We start from the raw sequence: 27,125 nt of genomic DNA, 5'->3' as shown, positions 1-27,125 counted from the left end.
TTATAATAAAAATGTTGAATGAGTATACTGACAAATACTATACACCTACCAAAACAAGTTAGAAAAGTAGTACTGAATTTTTGAATAACCACAATTTTTACAACATCAGAAACAAGAACTCTGAAAAATAAGATAAATGAAAATCAACAAAATTTGGTAAAATTATAATCCTTTTAAAATTTATTACATAGTGTAATTATATGCCACATTTTTTAAAAAACAAAGAAGGAAGGGCATATAAAATCAAATACTTAAAAATACTAAAGATTTTTAGGGGAGGGGTTTCTCCTAATTGATGATTCTTTAATGTTTAATGGAAAGAACTAAATTACATAGAAAACTAATAAAAACACCAAAAATCTCTTAAAATACCTATGTTTAAGCTTATCTAGTTACTCTGCACTTTCCAAAGAGGCTCTTTGAAAAATGAAAGGTTGATTCTGGATGACCTCCAAGGTCTGTGGCTGCTCAGACATTCAGAAGTCCCATAAACACATTTTTCTTCTTGATTACGAATGCCGTCCCTTACCTACAGTAACTTCTGAGTTTAAACATACATCATTTTAGAGTCAAACATCTGTCCAAGTGTTTTTATTCAAAATAAAGCAAATGTTGGACATGAATAAGCCATGTAATTCATATGAATGTACTTTGGGCCAGTTAGGGAACTCCAACATTTCATATGGAAAGAGCTACAGTCACACAGGGCCTGAAGTACTAACCATTCCTGTGCTAGCTGGAGGTCTTCAATAATGCATCTCAGCTATCTAAAGGGGTTGCTTCTGAACTCAAATTGCCTTTCTTTTTTTTTTTCTTTTTTGTTTTTTTGTGGTTTTTGGCCAGGGCTGGGTTTGAACCCGCCACCTCCAGCATATGGGACCAGCGCCCTACTCCTTGAGCCACAGGCACCGCCCCAAATTGCCTTTCTTACCCTATGCCATCTTCTCCAAGTTACTTCTTCTGCTTTGCCCTATCCCTGTTATAATTATAATGTTAATAATGACAACACTAATTCCAACTCCTGATACACATATACACACATATAACTCCATCTTTTGACAGAAGACATCCAGTTCTTCTTCACACACTTTTTTTCTGTGTTGTGTTGCAAAGAAGACAGGCAAAAAACAAAAAATCTAGTTCTAGTTCCAATTTTGTCACAAGCTAGCTGTGTAACCTTAGATAAACCACATACTTGCTATGGCTTTAAGATTTCTCATTTATAAAGGTAAGTATTTTCCAGTACAATCCCAAGGAGAGCCATCACATCGCGCTGCGGGGATAGCATTCACAAAGCATCCCATGTGTATGGTGACCCTGGAGCTGGGTGATGTGAGATCCTGGCCTGCCACTTCCCATGTTTCCATTCTGTTTTATGGTAATTTTAAAATCTGAGCCCTTTGCCATAACTTCTGGATCCCTACTGTCTTTATAAGGTTTCAATCGTATACATACCAGGATTTGGTGTACTAAGAAAGGAGGAGAGATACTGAGTGTGTGAGCCCTGACATCAGAAATACTACCATGGCTTTTCCCGTCTAATACTTGGCTTAGCCTCACTGCCTCAGACTCACTCTCCTAGAAAGTCTGTTCAATGAAACCTGTGTTTCAGTGCAGCAATTCTTTATCAGGATAAATTATTCCATTTCACCACTTTACCTTTTGTGACTCACTTGGCAGTTCACAATGATAGGGCTTAGCAAGGCTACTGATTTCAAGAATAGCTAAAATATCAGGTGAACACAACATCAAGGTGCTTATAAAACAGATTCCCTCAAATAGTGTTTCTTTTTGGTGTGTAGCAACTTCCTGCCAATCCAGCTAAAGAATCCTCTCTGAAATTGAGATGTGGAAGGTGCTATCTCTCCATAAATAGGCTCATCCCATGCTATGTGAATCATGGTTGCTGACAGCAAATCAACAGATTAATTATCTGGCTGTGTTAGTAAGGATAATAGCACACTATTGTCTTCCCGAAAAGCCTTTTCCACACACCACACTCCCATTCTATAAACTGAGCTTCAGAACAAACTGAAGTTTGTGGTGGCCAAACACATGCATGGTGTCCTTGCACTGGGAATATTTTAACAGGTCTTGCCATCTCTCTCTGCCTATCACTGGGACACTTTTAGCTAAAGGAAGTCACCAGTCAGGATCTTCTGTGCTGAGATGAATACTAACTAGATGAAAAGGAGAAGCACGTTACATGAACACGGAGGAAAACAATAAACTCAGAAATCCTCTCTAATTCTCTGTTTTCTAATGAAATACTAAGGAAAGGGCCACAGGAAGCAACAAATGCAGTCCTTCCTTCCCATGCAAAATTAAGTTATGCAAATTAAGCCATGCAAAAGTAAGCCACTGCTCATCTCCGAATCAACCAAGATCAGATGACTTTATCTCACCCATTCACAAATATAATCCATCCATCATTCCTATTACTTTGTATTTAGCTGAGGGGGCTGAGTAGGATTAACTCAAAAACTTCGGATAATTATCCCAAGCAGAGTGCAAGAACCTACTTCAGAGATTGAGATGAGAGCATCATATTGAGTTCAGAGCCTTTAAGTTCCCCAGTAGACTACATAAACCCTAAGAGAAGGCATCCAAATGATCCCTGTACAACAAAACAAGTGATTTTATTTTCTCCCAATATGAATTACTTATTTTTCAAGGATAATTCTAGTTTTTGCATAAATATTCACTTCTATAAAATAAATAGGCTATGTTAATTGGATGTAGAATAGCAGAGACTTTAGTAGCTCACCTTAAGATCATAATATTTTTGTTTACTCCTGCAATTTATTACTTTATTCATCATCACATGACAACCCAACAGAAAATGAAATGGGATGGTTTCTTCTAAGACTTAATCCCAATTTCTAAGCTAATTAACTATGCACCCCACTTGCCCAGACTTCTCAACTGTTTTCCTTAACCCAAGAACCTAGCCAATGTGCCTCATTTCTGGAAACCAAAAGAACACAGAGGTGCAAACAGGCAAACTAATCAACTAGTTTGCACAGAGCAGGCGTCCCCTCTAGATCACAGTTCCCTTTTGCTTGTCCACCATAAGGGTCCAGTATCTGCAGATTGCAAATAACCCTGATGCCACAACCCCAGAGGATCAACAGTCTAATGGAAGCCAGATCTTTTTGCAATTTTGTTCTCATTCTCTTAAACTGGAACACTGGCCTGGCTTGAGCTGGGAGGCATCACACTGAAACTCAAGGTATCCAATTTCCTTTTGTAAATAGACATATCAGAAAGCAATCATTTGAGTTTAAGCCCTCAGAAGAGAATTAGCTTCAGAAAGGCCGTGCCATGAAAATCTCAATTGAGTTTTCAGTTTTCTTAATACCCCCCACCCCCAGGCCAAACTGTGGAAACTATCTTGTCCCCTAAATGTTCCGAAAGTAAGCGTCAGTGTGCAGAGAATGGTAATAGGACGGAAAAGTTAACGAGGGAGGATCCTTGTAAACCATGAGAATGGATGGAAGGAGAAAACAAGACAGGGGGCAGATCCAGATAAAAGGAAGTGAAGGGATGTGGGAAAATGGAAAAGTGAGAAATGGGGATGTCTGAAAGCAGCAATACCATGTGTTGCTGGAGGAAGAGTTTAAAAAGAACAAATTTAAGTTCACCTGGTGTTTTCTAAGTGTCTATCCTAGATTACAAGGGAGAGCTTTCTGTATCTGTAGGTCCTCAGTGGGCAGCACGTACTCTCACACTATAGACCGATGAATGGGAGAGCAAGAAAATGAATGAATGACTGAAGGAAAGCACGAGGCGGCCACGGTCCTCAAGGACTCTACAGGCTATTTCGAACTACGTGTATCCATACGTGCAACTCACATCCTAGTTAGAGCCTAGACTGAACGAAGCAGAAAGTGTTTTCCTGAAGATGAACCAAGAAAGAAGCTCTTAACTCCTAGGGTGGTTGAAAGACGCCAGAAAAGGGGAGGGAAGAGGGGCCAGAATAGAAGAGAGGGGTCCTGGTTCCCTTCCACTGGCGTCCTCGGGTACTCTGAGGAAGGGGAGAAGGGGTGTCGCCCTCCGGGGGCCCGCTCTCCGGGCTTCTACTGACCTGGTCTCCTCCTCACCGGCCTCTTGCGGCCGCTGCAGAAACGCACTTTGCTGAACACCCCGAGGACGTGCCTCTCGCACAGGGAGCGCCCGTCTTTGCTGGGGCTGGAGCGGCGCTTGGAGGCCGACACCCGGTCGCTGTTGGACTCCCTCGCCTGCCGCTTCTGCCGGATCAGGGAGCTGGCTATCGCCGCAGCCATAGCTGCTCAGCGCGGGCCCCAGGCCCCAGGCGCTCCTGTGCCCGCGGGTCGTGCTCCGCCGGGGCGAGGGCAGGACCTCGGCGGCCGGGAGGGACAGACAGGCGCGGAGAGGCAGTGCTAATATTTGAGGAGGCTGCAGTACCGAAAGCCCAGCACCCACAAGGTTAGTCAAAGTCTGGGCAGTGGCGACAAAACGTGTGAAAATCCAGATGTAAACTTCCCCAACCTCTGGCAGCGGGAGCGGGGCGGTCCCAGGCCTTCCCGGAGAAGTAGGCGTTTGCTCCCCAAACTTGCACCCCAAAGCGATCCGCGTCCAAGGGGCGGTGGGGAGTTTAGTCACACTGCGTTCGGGGTACCAAGTGGAAGGGAAAGAAGGATGTCCAAAATAACAAGCCGTGCCCCTGCTGGAGAGGCGCAAGCGTGCTGAGATGTCCCAAGTATACCTACACATACATACATATAAAACCCATTTACAAAGCAGAGTCCGGACCCAAGCGGGCAGTGCTCCCCCGGGAGAAAATACTAAAAAGTGAATAAAACGTTCCTTTAGAAAACAAGCCACCAACCGCGAGAGAGGAAAGGAAGGCAGCGATTTAACTCCCTGCGGCCCGCAGTTCTGGAGATTAGGAGGTCCGTCCCGGCTGGGTGAGGTCCACCGAATGCATCGCCCCGGCTGCGGTTTTCCCGGGACCAGCCCCCCGACTTCTGGAATTCTGAGAGGCGCCAAGTGGGAGCGGTACCCGGAGTCTGGGTAGGAGCGCGGGGTGCAGCCAGATGTTTCCCGGGGCGGTGAGCGCGACTTCAGGCCGGCAGCACTGCAAACAGAGCCGGAGGCGAAGGAGGGGGAAGGGAGGGAGGGAGATCCTCGAGGGCCGGGCACCCCTCGGGGGTAGCAACCCGCGCGAGCCGATCTGCCGGGTCCTAAGAGCCGGCGCTCTTTCCGCTGGCTTTCCGGCACGAGACGGGCACAGTTGGTGATTATTTAGGGAATCCTAAATCTGGAATGACTCAGTAGTTTAAATAAGCCCCCTCAAAAGGCAGCGATGCCGAAGGTGTCCTCTCCAGCTCGGCGCCCACACGCCTTTAACTGGAGCTCCCCGCCATCGTCCGCCCGGGGCCGCCGCACCGAGCCGGTCTCCGCACAGGCTCGGAGGGTGCGAGGGAGGGAGGGGAGGAGGGGGCGCCCCCGCGGGCTCCGGATCAGGTCATCGCCGCGCCGCCCGGGCTCCCCAGGCTCGCGCGCCCCGGCAGTCGGCAGCACCCAGGCAGCAGATCAGATGGGGATTACCGGCCCGACGCGAGGCCGATCACTCAGTCCCGCGCCGCCCATCGCGGCGGAGGAAGGAAATGACCCGCGCGCTGCGAACACCCGCGCGTCCGCTCGGGTTGGGCGGGTGTTGGCCGCGGGCGACGTCGAATCGCGGTGGCTGCGGCTCCCGGCCGGAGCTGCCCACCATGGTCAGGCGCCGGGGGTGCAGGCGGGGCCCCTAGGCCCCCGGGACGACGGCGGGAGACCGCAGAGCGCGCAACCCGGTCCCAGGGGGCCAAACGCGGACTGTGGGACCGGGGCCAGGAGGCAGGTGCGGGCGGCCGCCAACTCCCCCAACTTGCTGCGCGGGTGGCGGCTCAGAGCCGCGGGCTTGCTGGGCGCCCCCAGTTGCCGCGCTGCCGCCTCCCCGGGCCCGGGAGGGGGCGCTCAGGGCGGAGTCCCATTCATGGGCTGAGGCTCTGGGCGCGCGGAACCGCACCGGCCCCACCGGCTCTCTCGGCTGGAGTGCCAGCTCCGCAGGAAACTCCAGTCTGGGCCAGAGTCACCGAGACGGCGGGTGGGACGGAGGGCCGGCGGCAGCCACGGTTCCTGCCGACCCGCGGGAGAGCAGAAGAGCGCCCAGGTGGGGCCGAGCGAGGCGCCGGGCTCGTGGGGCGCCGGGAAGCGCAGCGCGCTCGGATCTAGCTCCCTTTACTCGCGCCCTCTGCTCCCAGACTCCCTTCTCTCCTTCCTCCCTCCTGTCACTCCTCTCCCCCGCTCTGTCTTCTGTCTCTCCCCTTTTCTCCTCTCTACGCAATCCTACGTGATTGAGGTTTGGATGAGAAATTCTCAAGAGGCAGAGTGAGGGAACTGCAGCTCGGGTCTGCTCTGCCCCGTCCCTCCACACGAAAAACAACGGTGGGCAGGTTGAAAGGCCCCAGGTGCACAAGGAAGGGGTTGGGGGAGGGGAGAACTGGGAGAATGCGGCCTGTCCTTTCTCCGGTGAGCTCGAGCAGCGCGTAAAATTCTCTGTTTAGTAAGGAAGTGGAGAAAGTAACAATGGCTTCTTTGGCCCTCATGATGGTCTCCACCTTCAGCTCATTTTGAAACATGAAAAGGTGTTTCTTCCTCCTTAGGACCCACATTTCTTGGTTTTGTCTAGAAAGCTGCAAAGCAGTCACAGTCCCTAAAAAGAGGGACCAAGTGAGCAACCTACACAGAGGATGAATGGAGGTGGGGCGAGGAAGTGACGTGTGCGAAGGCCATCAACAACACCCTGGGGCGCGCAGTCAGGTCCAGAAGTGCTTGTGATGACAGCTGATGTTTAAGAAACTTAATCAAGTAGTCCCACAAGTTAAAACTAGTATGAAGGACCTTCCAGTCCTGCTAAAGTCTCGGAGTGGCTTTTAGTTAATAATTTCTCCTCAATATCTCCAAATAGCCCTAATCTGTCTCCTTCACAGACGCTTTACTAGCCATCTAGGCAAAAGGATTAAATGTATGATTTCTGAGCACAAACAGGTGTATGTTGGAAGCATTCTAATAAAGGAAGAGGAAAGTGCAGGCCCTGGAAGCTACAGAAAATGGATGTTAAGACCCAGAGGAACCCCAGGAGCCCTCTAGATGTAGAACCAGCTGTGATTCACTTGGGCAATGAGAAGCATTGAATATCTATGAGGTTGTTTAGAGCAAGTATTGAGTCTAACAACCCTACTACGCCTGGGGGCCTGGACCTTCCAGGATGCAGTGCCAGCTGGGCAAAGCAAAGGCTGGCAGAGTAATAGTTCATGGGACAGCCAGCTGGGATGAGGATTAACAACAGACTCAACGCCCTGAAGAAAGGCGGATCCCGGATGTCAATGGGGACTATCCACCCTTTGCAGCAGTTTCCTGGGGTGGAATGAGGACAGTGGATTCATTCCGGGATTCTAACAATACACAAGGAGACAGGTGAAAAAGAACACACACACCCCTCTTCTCCAAAAATGAACCTGAATACATGCTCAAAAGTGCATCTGAATGAAACAAAGAACATACCTTAAAATCAATTTGGTAACAATGTTGATTATAAAAATGTTCACATTCCCCAAGTATGATTATTTTCCAACCCCGGCTAACAGAAGACTTGTCAAAATCTTAACCAAGGCTAGCATAGATAGTACTGGCTGGCTGGGGTGGGGGGTGGGGAGCTCCTGCCTTCTCCAGTTAAACACCAGAATGAAAGGTTTAGTTAAGGGGAGTATCCATAGGATCAGGCAAGAGTAGGGTGCATGATGAGGCCTTGAGGAAATCACTGCTAACCTTGGAATCTCTTTTTTATCCTCATTCCCATCTACCTCACGGTACTGAATATGCATGTATAGGCTTTTTTGAAAACTGGAAAATGCCAAATGTGTAAAAGAAATGATGACAGTGTTTCTTCACCTGAAATGTTTATTTAAAATGCAAATTCCTGATGGTCTCTCAAAACGTGAAGCAGAAATCTATAGGGGAAGAGCCCAAGAATCTGAATTTTAACAAGTTTCTAGGTACCACAGTTTGAAAGTTTAATATATGATTGCAAAGTAGATAATACAAGGAAAAAGAACTAAACTCACATTCTTAAAATCTGTCATGCTTCTTCAGAAATGCAGTCCTGTGTCCCTCACCCCGCCCCCTCCCCCCCCAAAAAAAGGCCTGGAAAGAGGATATGTGTTCTTTAATCTTTGTATCACCAAGTTTTTCTCATAGGTTTTTGAGAATCGAAGATGTTTTGATGTACAAGGTAACTAATACAGAGAAATAGGAGAGAAGGAAGTGATGAATAAAGCTGAAAAAGCAGGGAACAGTTACTGTTTGAACTTCTCTGCTTTGACATGACAATATCAAGTTAGGCATTTAAAGAAGAGAAAAAAACAATCAATGCCAGCTTTCCGAGAGTGACATTATTTCTGCCTTTAGATCTCTGTTAAAAGAACGTGGTGTTTTGGATTCAATCAGACAAGAAAGACCTTATTTTTTTGCTTACACTCCCGCTGCTGTTGTCAGAGTGCTCTTTGGCTGTTTAGCCCCTTAAGTCATCAGCAGCATCACTTACTCTGTTTCCCCAGGGAGAAGAGGTAAGGATAGAGAAATTTAAATCATCTGGGACCTAAGTACATGGGTATTGAACTCAGAAGAAATACTTAAATTAATTACTTTTATGTCCAGAAATTTATAACTTTCCTACCCAGGCCAGGGGTAGAAAAATCTCATAATCTCATCAATCTTCCTCCAGTCTTGCTAGGACATTTCCAATGTCTTTGCATATTGGGATCAGGAATAAAATTAAATCAAACTACTCATTACTGATGATTTAGGCTGAACCACCAGGTATTTTAAAGGGTGGTTTCTTAGAGATACTAATACCTTGATTTTTATATTACTGTTCTTTGAAAAACTTAAATTTCTTTTCCAATTCTGAAGACATCATGAGTAGAAGAAGTTTTAATTACTTTGGAGAAAGTTACCAGTTACACATCAAAAGGACAATTATGTAGTTATATTTCTATTTCTGACCTCCAGACAAACGAAACACAAATAGTCTTACTCTTTTCTATATTGTAAAAGGAAGAACCATGGAGTCCTTTTAGCCTTTTGCTTATTCACAGACCAAGTCTGCCAACTCCAAAATCTAACTGTTAGGACTTAATTTACATATTCACTTGAAAAATTGTATCCAGCACAGATTTCACTCTGTGTCACTTACAAGGGGAGCTCTATACACCTCTGCATTTTCTCTGCCTTCAATAAGCTTACAATTCCTGACTTCATGATTTTATTTGTTTTGCACCTACAAGCTGTATGCTGCTGGACAAGTTATTCACCCTCTCTAAACCACATCTGCAAAATAGATAAATGGCAATGGTACCTAACTAACCCGGCTGTTACCAAGTTCAAAGAAATTATGATATGTATGAGAATGACCACCCTGTCATTAACATACCCATTTAAATCAAGTGTCTGCTATAAAATAACAGTACAGAGTCCCCCAAACATAAAAATAACACATACCTTATGATTCATATACATCGACATTCAGTCTTGGACATAATGCATTTAACGAAGGCTAAGAATTTACTGGAAGTGAATGGTTAACCTTGACATTGCAGTGGCAAAGAGAATTTTCATTGTTGGAATACTGTCAATGTCCTCATCTGTTGGGAACGTGGAGAAGCCCAGCCCTGCTCACACATCTTCTTGCTCTGAGTTGGGCCCCAACTCAAAGCTTTGTGAATATGAGCTCACAGGACTCAGTCACAGCAAGCAGACAAATGTCTTTTCTCCATGAATTTTATCCTATATAGTCGCTATACTTTCATTTGCTTTTCTCTGCCAGATAGTCAGTTAAAATAGCCTGGCAATGGGCAGGGCCTGTGGCTCAAGGAGTAGGGTGCCGGTCCCATATGCCAGAGGTGGCAGGTTCAAACCCAGCCCCGGCCAAAAAATAAAAAAATAAAAAATAAAATAAAATAGCCTGGCAAAAGCAATATAAACAACTACTCTCTAATAATTTGTGAATTCCTTTATAAAGCAAATTTATTCCTACTGCTTTATTCAACAACTCAACAATTGAATTGCTGCTACATGTTAGGTGTCTATCTGGTCTTGATCATCTTTCAAAACAGAAAGGAGAATGAATTTAAATCTACTTTATGCCATAGATAAAGGATGTTATCCTCACTGCCCACATAGAATTTTCAATGTTTTGGAGAACGTCTGTTTTGATAAGAAGCATAAGATGAAACCAGTGTAAGCAGAAACTAAGTGCCTGGCACACGTCTAAGTGCATTGCAACTATTGACACATTGAATCTTTTTTAGATTCTTTTTTTTTTTTTTGTAGAGACAGAGTCTCACTGTACCGCCCTCGGGTAGAGTGCCATGACCTCACACGGCTCACAGCAACCTCCAATTTCTAGGCTTAAACAATTCTCTTGCCTCAGCCTCCCAAGCAGCTAAGACCACAGGCACCCGCCACAACGCCCGACTATTTTTTTGTTGCAGTTTAGCCGGGGCTGGGTTTGAACCCGCCACCCTCGGCATATTGAATCTTTACAGCAACTCTATGAGGCAGGTTCTGTCATATCCCCTTTTTATAAATAAAGAAACCAGGGCACAGAGAGGTTAAGGCTCTTAACTGAGATTACCCATCTAAAACTGCTACAGTTCAGATTCGAACTCTAGTTTATTCTCTATGTTATACTTTATGTCAATAAAAATATAATACCATGAATAATTATAATCATATAATACAATCAATAAAATAAGAATATAATAATCATTTATATGGCTCTATACTGTTTAAAAATCATCTGTTCATGTATTATCTCACTGAAACTCTAACATCTTTGTGATAAAAGTTCAGGAGATAATAATACTAATTCAATATTATAAACTGAGACACCAATAAATCATGTCATCATCCAAGGTCACACAATAAGTGAAGATCTATGAGTTTAATCCAGACCTTCTGACCTCACAGCCTCCACCTCCCTAACTAAGGTCACATAGAGGGGGAAAAAACCTGGTAAGGCCAAATGTCCTTCCATCTTGTGAATGATCTTCAAGAAATAATTCTGTGTTAAAATGGAGGGAATACAAGTGTCTTGAATTCTCTCTGCAGCTATTATGTTTTTCTGGGTCTGGGAGCTAAAGTGATGGTTTTGCCACTTTGGGCCATGACAGGGTACTCTGTTCTCTTTGGTTCCAAGAATATGGCCTTGAAACACTCTCTTGCTTAGTATAGTAATTCAAATTGAGCTTTATCATAAAACCATAGGGATATTAAACCAAAACAGAAATTAAATAAATGTGTACATAGATAAATTTATATTTCCTCCATTCCCATTCCTTAAAAATGGTCATCGGTTTGGCTTATACCACAGGGGAGATGGCTGGCACTTGGCTCTTTCCTCCCACAGCTGGATTGAGGATGTTAGAAGACCTGCAACAACAGGTCTCACATGCCCGTCATTTCAGCCCTTATCTACGTTTCATTCACTAATCCAGTGGCACCACTTCCCCCAGCAGAGAAACATGGCTTAGAAGATCCCGTGAGAATGTCAATCCCATGAGAACAAGAGCGGTAGGTAGAAGGAATAGAAGGTAACATACAACCTTCTTTTTCCTTTTTTCTGAGTTTGAAGTTAAAATGAAAGGAACCAGTAAGTAGGGGAGAGAGAGAATGGTCAGGATTCTCCGGGACCCCAACCTGAGATGGTGGCCGACAGGGGAGACCGTGCTGGAAAAAACATGAGACTTTAACATAAACTTAGTGCAGAAAAGCCTGAGGAGGCACACACCCTCCTCTGTGCCTGCTGGCAGCCCCTTTCAGTCTTCCCAAGGGTTTTTTATTGTGCTCAGACATTAATGTATATGTGCAAAAAGGCATGGCAGTTAAAAATTAGGTAAACGGAAATAGAGGGTAATGGAACATCTGAAACAGCCAGATAAGGTATACAGGGAAAAGAGAAGGGGGAAAACAAGTTTCATCTCTCTGAGCTATCTTAGCTTCCCTAATTTAAACTACTCATCAAGAATCTATAGGTCTCAGCTCACCTGCACGGCTGAATCCCCCACAGGGATAGTCACAGAGACCTTCTCCTGACCGGGCACTTTACCCTAAGTTAGAAGGCCCACGAGGAGTTCAGCCCACCTGCCTCCCACAATGGTATGTTTTGTTTATTTCATATCTCTAATGCCTACTATAGTGTTTAGCACATAGCAGATACTTAAAAAATACTTTAACCAATGAATTGATTCATCCATCCGTCCATGCAGTTTTTTAAGTCAGATGGAGGCACAGCCCATCCCAAAGGGCAGAGCAGAACAATGACTCTGTGCCAGGAAACAAACTCAGTTAGCGGTAAAAGTTGGTTATTTTGCTTTATGGGTGCTACCTAAAATTATCTACCTAAATTCAACCTACCTGTTAAAATACAGATAGTGCCTGAGAGTAGATTTCTTCTCTGACCAACACCATCTTCCACGTGTAGGCCTGTGGTTCCAGTTCTGGTGTCTTTCCTCTCCTCTGCTCACTCTCTCCTCTCTCTTTCTCTCTCACACACTCATGTTCACTCAAAATATCACAATAAGATAAACAGAAAGCCACACGCATCAGTTAAAATGAGTAGCCCATTTTTAAAGTCTTAGACTATAACTAAAATGGCATTAAAATGGTTTGCTAATCCTAACCTTCACACTGTTACCCGTCTTTACTGAGCTGTTTCCCCCTCAGGCCAGGCCTAGTTGCTCTCATTTCTAATTTTGGATTCCAAATTTTCAGGGAATGGATCTTACTGAAAGAGAATCTCCTTCCAGCACCCGGCACATGATTGACCCTCAAAATGTACTTTAAAACCATAAGAAATTCATATTGTTGTCTTCTGCATTCATATAACATCAGATGCTGTGAAAAAAAAACAAAAAAGTAGTGAGCAACCCCACTAACCCTGTGCTCCCAGGTATTTGATGAGTAAGATTTTATTGGAAATGACTAAAAACATACAAACAGATTAGAAAAAAAACTATCAGAAGATCAAATTGCAATTTGGACGAGATGACCCATAAGGTCATTCTAAGTTTTTAGAATTCCCTAAAAATAAAATGTGAAGTAGAAAGAATATGCAATTTGTCATAGTTTGTCATTGCATAAAACTACTTAGTGTGAAACTACTTAGTAAACTTGAGCCTAAGTTTACTTGCTTCTAAAAGGAGTACAATATAGGACAAAGTCAGTGAAAATAATATATTAAAAAGATAGCACCAATTTTTGAAATGAAGAAAAGTGTGAAGAGTGCATGAGTAATGAATAGATAAATGGATGAGCAGGGTAGTGGTAGATGGGCAGCCAGATGGGTGAAACCCAGTAATTATCATTTAAATATCTCTGAGGTAGCATCATTAAGCTAAGCAAAATAGCTCACAATGGAAACTAAAAAAATATATGATGAGTTTCTTTGCAGAATACTAGAAAGGCAAACAAGAAAACATTCAAGAATTATAGGATAGTAAAGGAAAGCACTTAGTACAACTCTCAGTCATTCATCTAACAATCAGTTTTACATAAAACTACATCCCCTATGCCTAATTTTACCCATGAATCCAGCATGACATCAAGAGGACATTGATGTAAATGGCTTTGGGTTTGTGACATCTAAAGTCTAAAGCAGAATAGGTAGGTAGGTAGGTAGATTGATTGATTTAGTGCTTGGATAGCCAGAAAGGGAAGGATAAGATAATTCTGTAAAGATATTTCTTTAAACAGTATTTGGAGCAGGAAGAAACCACATTGTTGCAACAGGATATTAGTGCTTAAACTTACAGTGTCAGCTAGAAGGCATCTCATGAGGTCCTCAGCCCATTCTAGATAGTGTATACATATCATAATCGGCAAGAGACAAAGAAGAGATAAGTGAGCTAGAAAATGATCTCCTGGTTGGCTGAGTATGCAAACAGCATGGCAGTGGAGAAGCACGATCCTTTCTCTTCATTTTGGCAGTTCTTTCCCTTATCCCTCAAAAGGCCAAGACAAGAAAATAGCCACAGGTAGCCTTTAAAAGATAAGTAACAGGAGGCTTTTCTTATTTGCTAAGGACAAAAATCATCAAAACAATGTTGACTTCATGCCAAGATAAGTGGAATTCATTACAAAAAAAAATTCTAAATATGATCTGTATATAGTATTAGGTATAGAATTTAGGGCAAGAATCTGACTTAACAATGTTGTTCCTGCAAGGACCTAATATAGTGTTTTGAATAAAGTAGATACTCTGTAAATGTGTGTTGATTTGACTTTGACTTAAAAATAATAAATGTTCAGGATGAGTAAGAATTATCTCAAATTTCACCTTAAGCAAACATTAGGCATGCTTTTATTAACAGTGATATCACCTTTAGTCTCTATTGCTATCATTTTAGCAGTGGCCATACTACATGGGACATCACCTAATTTCTGAGATACACAAAAATCAAGAAACATAAAATCCTTGAGGACAAAAACAAATGAAGCTTTCTGAAGCTCTCCCAGCAACACTGATTAAGCTGAGTAAGTTGAAACTTGCACAGGTGAGTCAGAAAAGACGCTATGGACTGTATTTCTTAGAGCAAAATAATGGACCATAACACAGTCTGTCTCAAAACTTACGTAGTGACCCACATAAAACAAGAAATAGGATGGTGGAAAACGCATGGTTTTAATCTAGGATGGGGTTTTTCTTACCCCCTTTGTACACCTAGCACAGATCTTGAACTGTTTTCTGATGATACAACCCTTATTAAAACCCAAAGGTAAACTCACAACACCTTAGGGAAGGGAAAAGTTACTCTCTAAGGGAGTGAAAAGTCATAGTTTCAGGGCTCAGATGAGAAAGGAGCCTGAACCCAGGAAGATGCATTTAGAACTGAAGAACAGCGGTTTTCTTTTTTACCTTGATTTTGAGTGATTTGACCGTAATTACTGTTGTGCTGAATGTCATGGGAAGAGCTCTTCTACCACACAGAAGCAGGCCAGTAATTACACAGGAAAACAGTACATATATAAGGTCTCCTGAAATACTTGTCTCAATTGTGGACTCCAGAGAATGAACCATATCAAGTCATATAGATGTTAGTTGCAAATTACTCTCCATGCTATGATTTCCTTTGTAATACCCTGGCCTTTAGTAAAGTCTTATATTAATATTCCTACCTAGTCTCTCTTGTGTTACTCATAATTAACAGAAAAGGCCAGGAGCTTTTTCAGATTGTGGCACTGTGGAAATGACAGACATAATTAATAACATCTTCCGAGGTGTATCTCTGGGATGAGTTAGTTTCCCACGATGAGATACTATCTTCCATTACAAATGATGAAGGATTAACAGTTTGATTTCAGTCCAGATATTGTTGGATTCCCCTCACTGAGTCCTTTTACAATTTTAGATAAATTATATGCCTTTTACTTAGAGCCACACAAAAATGTCAAAAAATTCTGTGTTCAAAGTATGGGTTAAAAGTGTTTGAGGAAAAGAAGGATTGAATAGGAAATAGAAGGAAACTAAGATTTATTAGACACTTTCAAAGCACCAGGCATGGTACTGGACATTATACAGGTTATCTTACCTAATCTTCACAATAACCTTTCAAGGTCAACATCATTATTCATGTTACAATAAGAAAACTGTAAGGCAGAAACATTAATTAATTGTTTGAAATATATATGTGTCAGTTCCAAGTTCAAATCTAGTTTAGCTCACTCCAAATCCAAAGAGGTCTTCATGACCTTTTTTAGATGATGAATCCACAAAATGAACGTATGAGGACCATTTATAGTCCTCAAGTGTTAAAAAAGTTAAGATAACCCGTTAAGTTAAGGCCACCAAAATTTAAGTCAGAGGCATCCAGGCTGTATGTTCCTCAGTATCACGGCCCCATCTGAAATACTATTTTAATAAACAGAGCCATGCAAAGAGAAATTGAAGATACCTATCTTCAAGAATCTAAAGAGTTCTTTTTGGGAAAAAAAAAAAAAAAAGAACAAGATCTCCTGCGTGTCCAGAGGTAAACTTGTATTCAGTGAAGCAGTTATGTGTAAGGAAGTGCAGACACCACCCCCCACCAAGGAATAGATTACTTCACAACATGGGAAAATGATTTCCTCATCATTAGAGACCTTCAAGTCAAGATGGGGGGCAATACTTATGGAGGAGAGTTCTGGGAGCTAGATGAGTATGCTACAAAATCATCACAGTCAGCTTGCTGGGGGCAGGGAGTGAATCAAAATCATTATAGGTTGCATCTAAGGCAATAATTGGGAAAACTTTTTTTCATCTTAAAGAAACTAAAAAAATAAAAATAGAGCAGTATGAAGGAATGAGGGGAAGACAATAGGATGGGAGATTCAAGGAGATAGTCAAGGGAAGCCTTTCAAGACTCTTGAAAGATAATCATCGACTCTATTAGAGTCCTGTGCCTTAAAGATCCATTTTTAGGTAAGGAGTCTCAAAGTAACCAAAAACTTGTGAGCTTGAAGGTGAGGACGGAACCTAAAGGAAAACAGTCAGGAGGGCAAAGGTAGGATTAGGAGTTCTGTTACAGCTCCCTGCACATTAGCCCTCTGTCAAGTAGGCTGTTAGGCTCCTATTAGAGTCTGAAAAGCAAATACAGACTGTGGTCTGCAGTTGTGGTTGTTTGCTACAAGATCTATCGTTTCTGCTATCAGTAATCACAGAGAAATCTAGAGACTCAATTTATGGTGGAAAGAAAGAAATACTTAAATGTATTGACGTACACACTCACAGCTTGTCATGTTGTGTCTTTGATTTCATTGTTTTAGGAAGAAAAAAGAGAATCACAATACTGAAAAACCAAAAAAACAATTTGAGAATACTACAAACTGAGAAAGATTCTTAGAAATGGTTTCTCAACTGAAAGTAAACAAAGCACAGTGAGGGGAATGGAATAATATTAGACACTAAATCGACAACGGTTGCCATGTTCATGAAGTTGGGATCTTACAAGGCAGCCATTCCATTTCCTGCTTGACGGTTTTTAACTTACTGAATACACATTGTTATCTTCAAAACTAGAGAGTGAGGGTGTGTTCTCCCCAGTAGATGAGAAAGTGTTGTGACTACAGAAAGCTCATTTAAACTCTGTGCATCAGTTTACTCATCTATAAAATCAGAAATTGTGGGCGGCGCCTGTGGCTCAAGGAGTAGGGTGCCGGTCCCATATGCCGGAGGTGGTGGGTTCAAACCCAGCCCCGGCCAAAAAAAACACAAAAAAAATAAATAAATAAAAATAAATGAGAAATTGTTAAAGGAATAACTGATGACCTTTAATTTTAAGTTTACTTTTATTTTATTAAATATTTATTTATTTATTTATTTATTTATTTTGAGACAGAGTCTCACTCTATTGTACTGGGTAGAATGCCATGGCATTACAGCTCACAGCAACTTCAAACTCTTGCGCTCAAGAGATCCTCTTGCCTCAGTCTCCCAAGTAGCAGGAACTACAGGTACCTGACACAAGCCTAGCTAGTTTTTCTGTGTTTAGTGGAGACAGGGTCTTGTGCTTGCTCAGGCTGGTCGTGAACTCCTGACCTCAAGCAATCCACTGGCCTCGGCCTCCTAGAGTGTCAGATGTAAGCCACCATGCCCAGCCCCATTTTAAGTTTTCTAAAAAAAAATTTGGAAAGGTCCTGCAACCGGGAAGTTATTCAGTTGTAGGGATTCTAAACAAGAAAATGAGTACATAAAGCATGTAAATATTTCCAATACAACTACTTCCTCGAAAAAAGAAGGGCATTAGTAGCTATAGCAAAGACAGATGTGAGAATAAATGGACTCCAATTTCAATGAAATGCTCTGATCTGAAGCTGCTAAATTCTCCCAATTTTAGTTTAAACTGGGTGCCTCTAACTAGGTAGTGACGGTCATGGTACAGGAAGAATAAGAAATATGACGTGATCTGTTATAATCGTGAAGACAGCTGTTCCTATCATAGTTGGAGCAGAGGTTTTTGGTTTTAGTTTTAATTCAGAGGCTTTTGTTTAGTTCAGAGGTTTTTGGTTTTAGTTTTAATTTTTATTTATCTATTTTATAATGAGAGCAGTTTCCATATAAATAGGAAATCTTAAATGACTATTGATGAACAGTTTTTTAATAATTCAGATAAAAAGAAGAGATAATCGTATAGTGAGGAGAATCAACAGGGAAGATATATTCTAATGGGCCTGTTCCTAGCCTGACTTGACTATTCGATCTAATGCTACTTGCTCGATATGGAACCTTGGGAAAATTATTCCTTTTCTCTGGGCTCCAAGCTCTCATTCCTAAAATGAAATTAACCAGATGACTATTCAGGTCTCTTTCCACTCTTAGGTTCTATGGCTCTAACTATGATGCTTGCCAACATCATGTTATTTGTGTACAACAAACTAGAAGGCATCCCCTTTCATCTTTGGAAGAGTTACTAGTTATCTTTCATTTGCTGGACCATTAGCTAGATACCCTTAGTCCCCAGAAGAACTAAACCTGACTGGTTATCTTTTATCACAAAGCACCTCTCTGTAACTCTGGATGAAGGTAAAATAATCAACCCAAACATTTTTTGAGCACTTATTATTTACCAAGAATGGGTCTAAGCACTTTGTAATATGTGCCAATTTATGTTATTATCATAACAACCCTATAACATTGGTATTATTGGACTAAGGTTACAGAGTTGTTAAACAGCATGACTAGGATTTGAACACAGCGACTCCGGGTCCAACCTCTGACTAACAAATCAGTCACATCCCAGTGAAGTGGTACTGGTAGTAGAGGCAGAGGAAGGGTGCTAATTTTGAGCCTGTGGTGCCTACTGTACCTCTTCTTTTGTGTCCTATATAAAAAGAAAAGATGTAGCTGGGCAGGGTGGGAAATCCTAATGAGAAGAATGCTGTCAACTAAGAGAGGTTGAGAGCAGGCCCATCCATTCCTTTTGCAAATGCCTGAGAATCATCTAACTAAGCCTCAATCCTAGCATCTCCATGAGTTTATTATCCCAACTGAGCCCTGTCATAGCCCAGCATTGCACCTCTACTTCCTTGAAAATTGTGGGCAAGACTTAAAACCACTTCTGAAGCAGAATCTGTCCTGAATGTGTGCCTCACTAATTTTCTTTCTTTCTTTTTTTTTTTTTAGAGAGCCTCCTACTGCATAATTTCTGTAATTAAAATGTGTATGACTTTGCTAACCAATTTTCTAGAGTCAGTAAGATGTGTACGAGATTAAAAAAAAAAAAAAGAATTCTATTGGCAATACCCATAATGTGCCAACCTCTGATTTTCTTCCGAGAGGATTCAGGCTGAGGGAGCCACTGTGTTAGTGTGTATCCAGAAGAGCAACTTGACACAGCATTAAGTCACTAAACTCTGGGGTTTTGCATTTTAATGTATAACTGCTGTTACCTTATTAAGAAAGCTTGAACAAATAGGTTAACCTTTTTGTTGCTTGGAATCATTTGGAAAATGAATACAGTAGACTTCCATGGCAAAGATTTAGACATAGAATCACCAGACACAAGACCTGAAATGGAGAGAACTTTAAGAATCATTCAGGCTGATGCCCTTATGTTAAAGATTATGAAAGTCTGAGAACCACTTCACAACGAATGTGGCTCACATTCGGTCACACAATTCTTGGGGGCTTAAGAAGAAGTCCAGCTCAGGCTTCCTGATTCAAAGATCAGTGGTCTCTCTGGTATAAGATTCAATTTTTTCTATTAAAGATCATATTTTAGGCTTCATTAAAAAAAGAAGGCTAACAGGCTTGGCACCTGTAGCACAGTGGTTATGGCACCAGCCACATATACTGAGGCTGATTGGTTTAAAATCAGCCTGGGCCAGCTAAACAATGACAACTGCAACAAAAAATAGCTGGGCATTGCGGCGGGCACCTGTAGTCCCAGCTACCTGGGAGGCTGAAGCAAGAGAATCGCTTAAGCCCAAGAGTTTGAGGTTGCTGTGAGCTGTGATGCCACAGCACTCTACCAAGGGCGACAGAGTGAGACTGTCTCAAAAAAAAAAAAAAAAAAAGGCTAACAAATAAGAACTAGTGTGTACAGAACAACACAATTTATAGTGAAAGCTGCTTCCCACTCAAGCCTCACCACCACCCAGTAAGGTATTACAGTTACTTATTATTGTTAACATTATTAGATACCTGACAGATGCATAAACACAAGCTCAGACTGCTAAGGAAATGATCTTAGGACACATAAGCGATCTAGGGCTCATCTTCTAAATTTGTATTTTTTAAATTTTATTCTTTGGATATTTTCTTCACCCTCCCTCTCCCTTTAACTTTCAGATAAGATAAAATGAATTATAAAATCTTCATAAAAGACTATTAATGCTTTCTCCAAAATGCCCCCAATTAGCATATAAGGCAGGCTGTTCTTCACTGGCCACTTCTTTCATCTGTATATCTGACATCCATTTGTTTTTGTTTTGGGTTTGTTTTTTGTTTTTTTTTTTTGCTTTTATTGTTGTTGTCGTTTGTTTTATTTTTTTTATTTTTTTTTATTAAAACATAGCTGTATACATTGATATGATCATGGGGCATCATTCACTAGCTTCACAGACCATTTGACACACTTTCATCACACTGGTTAACATAGCTTAAATAGAACAGGATCTTTAGAACAATGACTTTCTCTCCCTAGTTTACAGAGGATAAAAGAGTCATAATTCTTTCTATAATCACAGAACTATCATCAAAATACAGAGTTCTTTGTAATGCTAATGAGAATTTTCTTCACCAGGTAGTGTTGCTTGCAAAACATCTGGTGCAGCATGCCAAAAATGTGTGCAGTCTGAAAGGCAGGACCCTCACCTTGCCTGGGGATCTCCCCACCAGGTCATTTCCAGCCAGGCACGCCCTCTGCCACAGGTATTAGATGCTACAGCATTTGATAGTTACATAAATAATACCTTTAATCAGTTCACCCCTTGTGTTTCTTTGGCTTTAAAGATTCAATTAAATACAAAACTTGCAACTCATTGCTGGAGTATTCATTAACCTGAAAATTATCTTTAAAAACAACTATAGCCGAAGGGAAACTCAGTGAAGAAATGAATTTGCCTTTGTCTTGAATACATGCAATTTGAATCACACGCCAGGGAAAGCAAGTCTATAAACATCTTTGTTTGTTCTCAGCAAAAAAATTGAGATAGATAGATAAATAGATAGATCACCTTGCCAATGGGTTATTTACTGCCAATAATACTTGGTAATAGACCACATTTCTTCCACGCCTTCACCAGTCTCCTTACCTTTGCATTTACAATCTTATACATACACAGGCATACACACACATGCAGTCACATATAAAACAAAAAATACGTGTGTAACAACTCACCTTGTCTCAGATGTATACATAAACCTCAAAAATATGTAGATTTATATAAACACGTACATTTAAAACTCACCTTGTCTTACATGTACACTTAAAAAAAAAACTGTGTATGTGTATAGAGAGTACACACAAACAACTCTGTGTGTATGTGTGTGTGTGTGTGTATGTGGCTATATGTCTAAAAGTTTTAAATGCTAGGTTAAGGAGACTGATGGAGAAATGGCATCTGTTACCTAAGTTTCCTACCAAAGTTTTATATTCTTTTCCTTTTACATAATCCCTCCCTCCCCTAGTCACTGGGCATTTACCATTTGGCAAACTGCTTAGTGCCTGGGAGACATAAAGAAATAAAACATAATTTCTCCCTTCAAAGCACTTATTGTCTAGAGGATAAATCTGACATGTTAGGTGATAACAGTCAGAATACAAGATATGCTAATAACAGGTAGGCTCTGTGCCACTTTTCCTAATTGGAACAGACCTTGCAAGGTTTCATGAGAGAATGAGAGACACAAGAATCGCCCCCTCCAGGATAATGAGGATGCAGCCCCCAGCCCTTCTAAACAGAGAAGAGAGGGGAAGAAAACAGGGGTGTCGAACATCAGGGTTATGTCAGCCCACGAAGTCCTCCACAACAGGGCCCCTGTATTAAGCTTATATAACTAATGTTCCAAGCTCCTGATTAATAAAACTAAATCAAACTAAACAATAACTGAATGAACAGTATTTGAAGAGTGTTGGCACTTCACTGGGTTCAGAAAATAAGACATTTGGAGGCATATGGTAGAAACCACACATTGCTATGGAACATGTTCCTCATCTTGAAAGCAACAGAGAACTATGGAAAATATGTGAAGATGATCGTCAGTGTAATCAATAAAATGCTGTACTATTGTAGCTTCTAATAAAAGGGATTGGGTTAAGTGTGGTACAACAGAATTAGTACTAATCAGATTCAATTCATTACATTAAAATGAAGTAACATTAAACTAAAATTCAACACATTAAAATCATATGAGGATGGAAATATTTTACTCAACTGTCTTAAATGGATATAAATAGCATATAACACAAATCTCCCAGACAGGAAGCCTGAAGTTGTTACACTTACTCTCACCAACTTGGCCCACATCTGTTTGTTTTCATAAGTATAGTAGAAAAACAGGTACAGGTATCCATAGGTTCTCCCAAAGTCGCTCACGACAAACAGCCCAGGGCCAGTAGTGTACCAGCTGGATTTGGTCCTGCCTTTGTCCTTAACTTTCCCTAAGGCCCTGGACCTTTCTTCCTGTGTCTGGGCCCCGTCCCCTTGGAACACTTCATGATCTGGTTTAACCCTGATGGTCTATGGTTCTAACATGGTCTCTGAAAGACCCTTTGTCGGTTTCCGCACTTAGTACAGCCCAGGGCTGGAGGATAGTTTGTGAAATGATGAAGTATCTTCTGAGGGAAAAATATTGCACCTTTTTCTTTATTTATCTAAAAGTGAACAAATAAAAATATAAAGTAAAAGAAAAATGAGGAAGTTATATCACATAGGAATGCCGGATTGTGTTTAAGCCTACTTTTGAAAATATATACCAAGGGTGGCGGGTTCAAACCTAGCCCCGGCCAAACTGCAACAAAAAAATAGTCAGGCGTTGTGGTGGACGCCTGTAGTCCCAGCTACTAGGGAGGTTGAGGCAGAAAATTGCCTAAGCCCAAGAACTGGAGGTTGCTGTGAGCTGTGATGCCACAGCACCCTACCGAGGGCAACAAAGTGAGATTCTGTCTCAAAAAAAAAAAGAAAAAGAAAAGAAAAGAAAATATATTAGGCTTCTAATTTGGAAATGTGCATAGCTGTTCAAACAGATGTTTTATTTTACCCCAGAGATGACTCCATTTTAGATGATAGCAATCTAGTATATTTAGTAATACACTTTGTCAACTTCCTAAATTATTTGAAAATTGTATGAGATAAAAAGTGTAATACAAAAGGAAGACGGTGACACCCCGGGAACTATATTAAGAGCTAGAGAGACCTTGCACACATTTACTTTTATCCTTAGCTGTGTTTGAAAAAGAAACACTTACATAAGAAGTATCAGTATTCAAAAGAACCAAATGTCTCAAGAGTAGAAGAGTGTTTGACTTGTAATCAGAGTCCCGATTTTAAATTTTAATTATTTAACTAAATAACTGTAGAACTTTTAGTTAATCACTAATTTATGTCCCCTTAGTTTGTTAGTCATCTTTGATACAGAATCAAGAAACCTGCTTCTGTACTGTAACCACTATATTGGAGGCATATTTGTTATGTGAATATCTGAATTTCTGAAAGTTTTTTGAACAATTGGGTCTACGCCCAACAGCAACGGTTTTTTTTTTTTTTTTTTGTAGAGACAGAGTTTCACTTTATTGCCCTCGGTAGAGTGCCATGGCATCACACAGCTCACAGCAACCTCCAACTCCTGGGCTTAAGCGATTCTCCTGCCTCAGCCTCCCGAGTAGCCGGGACCACAGGCGCCCGCCACAACGCCCGGCTGTTTTTTGATTGCAGTTTAGCCGGGGCCGGGTTTGAACCTGCCACCCTCGGTATATGGGGCCGGCGCCCTGCTCACTGAGCCAAGGCGCCGACGGTTTTTACATTTCACTGAACACTTCTAGATTTCAAGATACCTGTGGTTTCACGTCAGCCCCAAGTAACAATGGAGAGAGACCTCTTCTTCTAAGCACTGATTTATTTTGAAGAAATATTACAAGCCAAAGAATGAAGGAAGAGATGAGGACACGAGCTATCCTGAGAACTCCAACATAAATGGGATCGGAACGGAGGAATTACTTGGATCATGCTAACAAAGGCAAAATCCGCCTATGCCACCTACAGCAACTCGCGAAGATAAGCTTCCTCGACTTCCACAGGTGCTGGAGTGTGCAAAGAGAAACTTCAGTGGCCCTTGTAAGCAGAGGTAGGTGAAACTTTTCAAGTTCAAGGTTGTTGTCGGGTGGACTGTCTTGGAAATCAAAATAGAAAGGAGCCGATTAGATCTTAGCTAACGAAGAGAAATCAAATAGTTCCTTAGAGTAAAGCTGTATTAAAAAGAAAAAGTGTGAAGATGAACTTAAAAAGCATACCCCCACTTTATTCCTGTATTTCTATTGCCAGTGCTACTAGAAAACTAATGAAAACCAAAAGCCCTCTCATACACCATTATTCTACTTTCTGTAATAAATACTGAAGTGAAGTGGCAAATCAGTTCAAAACTCAAAAGCTGCTGAACAGAAAACAATTCTGATAGAATTAGAACCCTGAGCTAGAAGGCGAAGTTGCCCAACTCCCCGTCAGGTGCCGAGCATTTCTGGAAAGCTCCAGTGATGACCGGCCACAGCCTCCTCAGTCCTTGTTTTCATCTTTGGTCAGCTATGACTGTAAGAACATTCTTCTGATATTAAGAGAAATTGTGTCTCATCTGATTCTAGTTCTACCCCTGGAGGTGCAATCAGAATTATTCTAGCATCTCTTTCACAGGAAAGCCGTTCAGATTTTTGCAGAAAGCAATCTTATCTTTTTTATTTCCCGATGGTTTTTATTAACAAATAAAACCTCACGGCGGCAGTTTGGCATTTTCCACCAGATTAATCTCAGGTTTTGAATACCTTCCTTAATCCTAACATCTGTCACCTCTAAATGGGTTAGTTAATCTCAACTCTATTTAAAAATGACTTTAAATTTTTTCTCTTACTAAATTCTATAAAATACTTATGTAAATTCTTCAATATATTATTGTTATAAAGTGTAACCTAGACTAATCTTTATTTTGTCTAGAGATATAAAGTGTTGTTGAGACATTGAACTCAGTATATGAAACCAGCCTCACTTGTCCCATAGCTTTTCAGATAAAAGCATGAATCTCTACCTGGCCATTCAATAGCAAACCCTGGGCATCCTCTTTTGACTATAGCCTCTCCTTTGTATGCCCAACCATGACACACACAGGTCCTCATGTACACATGTGCTTTGCTCAGTCCTGTCCCTGCAGGGTCTCTATGTCACCTCCTTTTTGTTCCCACTCCTACCCCCAATCCCTGTGTCCCCTCCGTGCTCACCTGGTGGCACTGAATGCAACAGATCTACCTGCCCACGTTCTCTCTTAGTTCCCATTTTTCAAGGGACTTATTTCAACAACCAACCTGCAATGTTTACTGATACCAGTGATGCTCCAGACACTGCCCTAAGGGCTAACAGAGATACAGAAATAGATGATGATCTTTACCTTCAACTAATTGAGAGTCTGATGAAGGTGACAGAATCTAATGAATAAGTGTATTTTAGGGCAGAATAAACCAGAGATGGTCTTGCCTGATGTGTTAGAGGAATGTTGATTCAGATGGAGGAAGGGGTGATAGTAAACGCAGGCTTTAAATAATAAGAGACATTCTAGAAATGTGACTTAAAACAAGCTATTATCTAGCCACATTCTTTCTTTCTTTCTTTTTTTTTTTTTTATTGTTGGGGATTCATTGAGGGTACAATAAGCCAGGTTACACTGATTGCATTTGTTAGGTAAAGTCCCTCTTGCAATCATGTCTTGCCCCCAGAAGGTGTGGCACACACCAAGGCCCCAACCCTCTCCCTCCTTCCCACATTCTTTTTTTTTTTTTTTTTTATTGTTGGGGATTCATTGACTGTACAATAAGCCAGGTTACACTGATTGCAATTGTTAGGTAAAGTCCCTCTTGCAATCATGTCTTGCCCCCATAAAGTGTGAAAAGGCAAGACCAGAACTGGCCAAGCACAGTGAGGTAAGTGAGGGGTAAGACACATTCAATCATTTTACAAGATAATCTGGACCACATATGAGAAGTTGGTGAAAAGGTAACCATCTAAATATTTTTTCATAATTTTGTGGCCAGGTCTTGTGGCAGGCACCTGTAGTCCCAGCTAGTTGGGAGGCTGAGTCAAGTGAATCACTTAAGTTCAAGAGCTGGAGGTTGCTGCGAGCTGTAACGCCATGGCACTCTACCGAGGGCGACATAGTGAGACTCTATCTCAAAAAAAATAGTAATAATAACTAAATAAATATTTTTTCATAATTTGGAGAAGTAACAAGTATGCTATTTACACAAGGAAACATAAAGCAGTCTTTAAAAATCATATCATCCAATAAAATAAGGAATAAAATAGATTTTAGAGAAAATACAGAACACAAACTATATAATACATACTATCTCAATTTATTTAAAGTACATATTGCACATATATATGTATGAGATTTATATCTGCACACACACAGGAAATAGGCAGCTGTGTGATTGTGTGGATGTGTAGAGAAGAAACTTAAAGAAATAAATACATAAAAAATAGATGTGCCCACTGCTAGTATCCAGTGTGCTTCTTTTTGGTCAGTTTATGAAAGTTTTACATTTTTTTCCTCGTATTTTTGTATATCTTCTACATTTTCTATAATGTATGTTTTACAATTGTAGCACAGGCTTTACAATAACAGCTAGATACTCCTTTCTCCAATGTGTTTATTTTTAGGGGTGAAGTAGCACTTGGATAAACAGATAATAGTGTGGAGTGGAAAAAACAAGTTTACGTGAAGAGAATCTTAAGGACAAGTAAGCGTGAAAGTTCATGGTGTGTGAGAGGGATGTCGTGGGATCTATGGCAGCTGGAGCACTGAGTGAATTATTCTTAATGTT

General features: G+C 41.3%; 1 protein-coding gene across 3 annotated transcripts in view; it reads right to left on the bottom strand.

The window, feature by feature from the left end:
• Nucleotides 1-27,125, bottom strand: part of FGF12 (fibroblast growth factor 12) — a 541,519-nt gene that overhangs the window by 235,654 nt on the left and 278,740 nt on the right. The window contains exon 1 of one of the 3 annotated variants that reach the window (XM_053565439.1): nucleotides 4,088-5,959. The exons of the other annotated variants lie outside the window; for them this stretch is intronic. Coding sequence (XP_053421414.1) covers nucleotides 4,088-4,286 — 199 coding nt within the window. The 5' untranslated portion in view covers nucleotides 4,287-5,959. Of the gene's footprint in view, nucleotides 1-4,087; nucleotides 5,960-27,125 lie in introns of those variants that run through there. 3 annotated transcript variants of the gene reach the window in all.

Source organism: Nycticebus coucang, chromosome 16 (genome assembly GCF_027406575.1).
Source record: "Nycticebus coucang isolate mNycCou1 chromosome 16, mNycCou1.pri, whole genome shotgun sequence".
In the NCBI taxonomy this organism is placed as follows: Eukaryota; Metazoa; Chordata; class Mammalia; order Primates; family Lorisidae; genus Nycticebus; species Nycticebus coucang.
Note: the sequence above shows the minus strand (reverse complement) of the source record. Positions and strands in the feature narration are given on the sequence as shown.